General features: G+C 56.1%; 1 protein-coding gene across 1 annotated transcript; it reads right to left on the bottom strand.

The window, feature by feature from the left end:
* Window positions 1–1,519: 1,519 nt before the first annotated feature.
* ACTL9 (actin like 9) lies at window positions 1,520–2,860 on the bottom strand. The gene has a single exon (XM_028137201.2). It carries the CDS (start codon window positions 2,695–2,697, stop codon window positions 1,564–1,566), a length of 1,134 nt encoding a protein of 377 aa, XP_027993002.2. The 5' UTR covers window positions 2,698–2,860; the 3' UTR covers window positions 1,520–1,563.
* Window positions 2,861–3,443: the final 583 nt, after the last annotated feature.

Genomic DNA, 3,443 nt, shown 5'->3' with positions numbered 1-3,443 from the left:
GGCTGAGCAAGGTCTGGGGAGATGGAGTGAACTTGGAATGAACTACTAGCAGAGTGGAGGGATAGGGGGACAGGCAGTAGGCCACTGGGGACCTGTGTGGGGGTGGAGGGAAGAGCCAGTGTCCAGGTGGTGACCCCACTGGGGTATTTGCCCCAGGTCATGGTGGGCTGGGCAGCCCTCAGAACAACACTGCCTATTGTTGTCTCAACTAATGGGATGGGGTCCAAGGACTGGTTCTGGGGTTGGGTTCTGGGGAGTCTGAAACTCCAGGGTGGGGTATCCTGGATGTCCATCTTGGGGCAACCCTGGAGGAGGGTCTTTGGGGGTCAGAACACAGGGGATGGCCTAAGGCAGTGGTTTGCAAACTCATTAGTCAACAGAGCCAAATATCAACAGTACAATGATTGAAATTTCTTTTGAGAGCCAAATTTTTAAAACTTAAACTATAAAGGTAGGTACATTGTTATTAACTTAATTAGGGTACTCCTAAGCTGGCCTTTGCTAAAAACTCAAGGGGCCAAAGAGCTGCATGTGGCTCGAGAGCCGCAGTTTGCCGACCACTGGCCTAGGGCATTAGTGGGGTCACTGCAGGATGATTCTGGAGGCCAGAGCCTTCAGGAGGGGCTGAGAAATGGCATTAGGAGGTTCGTTGTGAGATGGGCCATTCGAGTGTATTTCTGGGGCAGACTTAGTGCAAGGGTTTGAGCTGAAAGCAGTGGGGGCCAAACTGGGGCTGAAAGCAGTTGGGGTCTCAGAACATGGTATTCTTGAAGATACAGATAGGGAATGGGCTCTGGATGGAAGGAGGAATTCTGGGGGAACAAATCATGCTGGGAGAGAGTGAAACTTGGGGAATGGGCTCTAGACACTGGAGGTCCCTTAGGGAGCCATGGTAGGGGAGACTCTTGAGCATAACATGAATCTTTGTGGTGTATATGGGAGTTTGGCACTTGTGAGGGGGACTTAGTGGGCACTCAGAACATCAGGGTGTTGGATAACGTTGGGTAAGAAGAAAGGGGCAAACAACCAGGAGATGGGTTTGGGGTGCTCAGAACCAGGGATGTCTTGGCAAGTGGATTCTGGATGGGCTATGTTTGCAGGCATTAGAACTAGGGGGCAGATTGTAAGGGTGCACCCAGGGGCTGGAGCACTCATGGAAAGATTCTGGGAGGGGGGTTTGAGCATTCTGGTGCAAGTTCCTTGGAGAGGAACAAGTTATGGAAGTGGGTTTGGGGATCTTTGATGAACATACCAATGGTGTGACTTGGGGGTTGGGGGCTTAAAGTCCAAGGGAATCATGGGGGATTATATAAAAAAAACAGCAGTTCCTGGGGGTGAAAGATTAAGGTATCCAAATCTAAGAATATCTGGGGATTGCACTTGGGTGGGGTCCTAAACCGAGAGTGTCTTGGGGTACGCTAATCATGGGAAACGGGTTTGACAGGGTTAGTGGGTCGGCGTCTGGGTGGGGCCAGGAGTGCACCCGACTGACCCTGGGGAAAGGCAGGGCAGAGCTGGCTGGGTAACAAAGCTTTACTGCCCCTCCCCAAGTCCCTGCCACACTCAGTAGCATTTGCGGTACACGATGTGGGGCCCCTGCTCCTCGTATTGCTCCCTGAGGACCCAGCAGGACTGGAAGGCCCGCAGTGAGGCCAGGATGGAGCCCCCGATCCACACCGAGAAGTTCCGGGAGGGCTGGGCAGCCACCACCACGCGCGCTTCGGGGTGCAGGCTGTGCAGCAGCTCCTTGCGGAAGCGGCCCTCGAGTCCCTCGAAGAGCGAGGAGCCACCGCACAGCAGCACGTTCTGGGCCAGGTGTGCCCGCACCTCCGGGGGCACCTTGTTCAGGCTCCGTTTGGCCATGGCGGGGACGCCCACGGGCGACAGCCCGGGCATCTCCGGGGGGCTGAACAGCAGCTCTGGACACTGGAACAGCTCCTTACCCAGCGTGACCGTCCGGCCGTCGGGCAGCCTCAGGCTCCGCTGGCACTCCTGCTCGGGCCGGGCCTGGGCCTTCTGGAAGTCAGGGGCCACGTAGCAATAGCAGTGCTTGATTTTCTCCACCACGTCCAGGTCCCGCTGCCCCAGCGGCAAGCCGGAGCCCAGCAGCATCTCGGCCAGGAAGGTAGTCAGGTGGGTGCCGGCCAGGTCCAGGCGCTCCGTGGCGTGGGGCAGGTGGTAGCCCTGGAAGACGGGCGCCGTGGAGGTGACTCCGTGGCCCATGTCCACCACCAGCCCGCTGACCCGCCCGTGGGCGTAGACGGACAGCACTGACTGGGAAGCCACGTACATGGCGGGGGAGCGCATGGACTCAAAGGCCACCTCCACCAGCTTCTCGCGGTTGGTCGGGGGGCTGAAGGGCTGGTCGGAGAACAGCAGCGGGTGGTCCTGCGTGGCAATGCCCAGGTCGTGCTCCAGCAGGTGGCGCCAGATGAACTCTGCCGCCAGCCAGTCCACCAAGATGCCGTTCCTTATGGGCTTCACCAGCGTCAGCTCTGGGCGCGCGAGGGCGGCCTCGCCGATGAAAGTCTCCAGCACCATCTGCCCCGTGGTGGCCGGCCTCTTGGGCTGGCAGCCCACGATGGTGGCCACGGTGTAGGTGGGCCGGGCCTGCCCCGCGAAGCCCACCTTACAGGTGCCTGTGCCCATGTCGATGACCACCGCGCTCGTCTTTGGTGGCAACCCGTCGCCCACCATGCTGGGGTGTCCTGCTGTAGGGTCTTGGTCACCGGGACTGAGTTGGGGGTCACCCCGGGCCTGGGGGCCTCTGGGGCTCAGAGAGGTTGGGGTGATTTGTATCCATAGTTTCAGGTGGGTGGGCGGGCTGTTGGGCAAGGCTGACCTCTTTCCTCTGGGGAGAAAGGTTGAGGTTGGGCCAGGGGCAGGCACAGGCAGAGACAGGGAGAGGGGCTGGTCTATGACATCAGCCAGCCTGCTGTCCCCTTCAGAAGACTTCACAATGCAGGGCTAGGGGCGGGGTCCTCTCCTGCCCCAGAAAGCTCTTGGGGTCTTGGTACTTAAACAGTACGGGGCTCATAGGTTTCAGAGGTCCTAGCATTATACAATCAATATGATGGTCAGGCAATCAGATCAGCCTAATGAGTTCAAGTTAATCCAGTGTTATCTGTTTCTGGCCTGATTCACTAATTCAGTAGTGGTTTAATAATAAGGATATTCATGTTCTATCATCTTCTTTTCATTTATTGGCTAGAGTAGTCTAGTTTCTTTTCTTTTTTTTTTTTTTTTGCATGTATCTGTCCAATTTTCCCAACACCATTTATTGAAGAGACTGTCTTTACTTCATTGCATGCTCTTGCCTCCTTTGTCAAATATTAATTAACCATAACAGCATGGGTTGATTTCTGAGCTCTCTATTCTGTTATATTGGTCAATATGCCTATTCTTGTGCCAGTACCAGGCTGTTTTGATTACAGTGTATTGCA

Source organism: Eptesicus fuscus, chromosome 6 (assembly GCF_027574615.1).
Source record: "Eptesicus fuscus isolate TK198812 chromosome 6, DD_ASM_mEF_20220401, whole genome shotgun sequence".
Lineage (NCBI taxonomy): Eukaryota > Metazoa > Chordata > Mammalia > Chiroptera > Vespertilionidae > Eptesicus > Eptesicus fuscus.
Note: the sequence above shows the minus strand (reverse complement) of the source record. Positions and strands in the feature narration are given on the sequence as shown.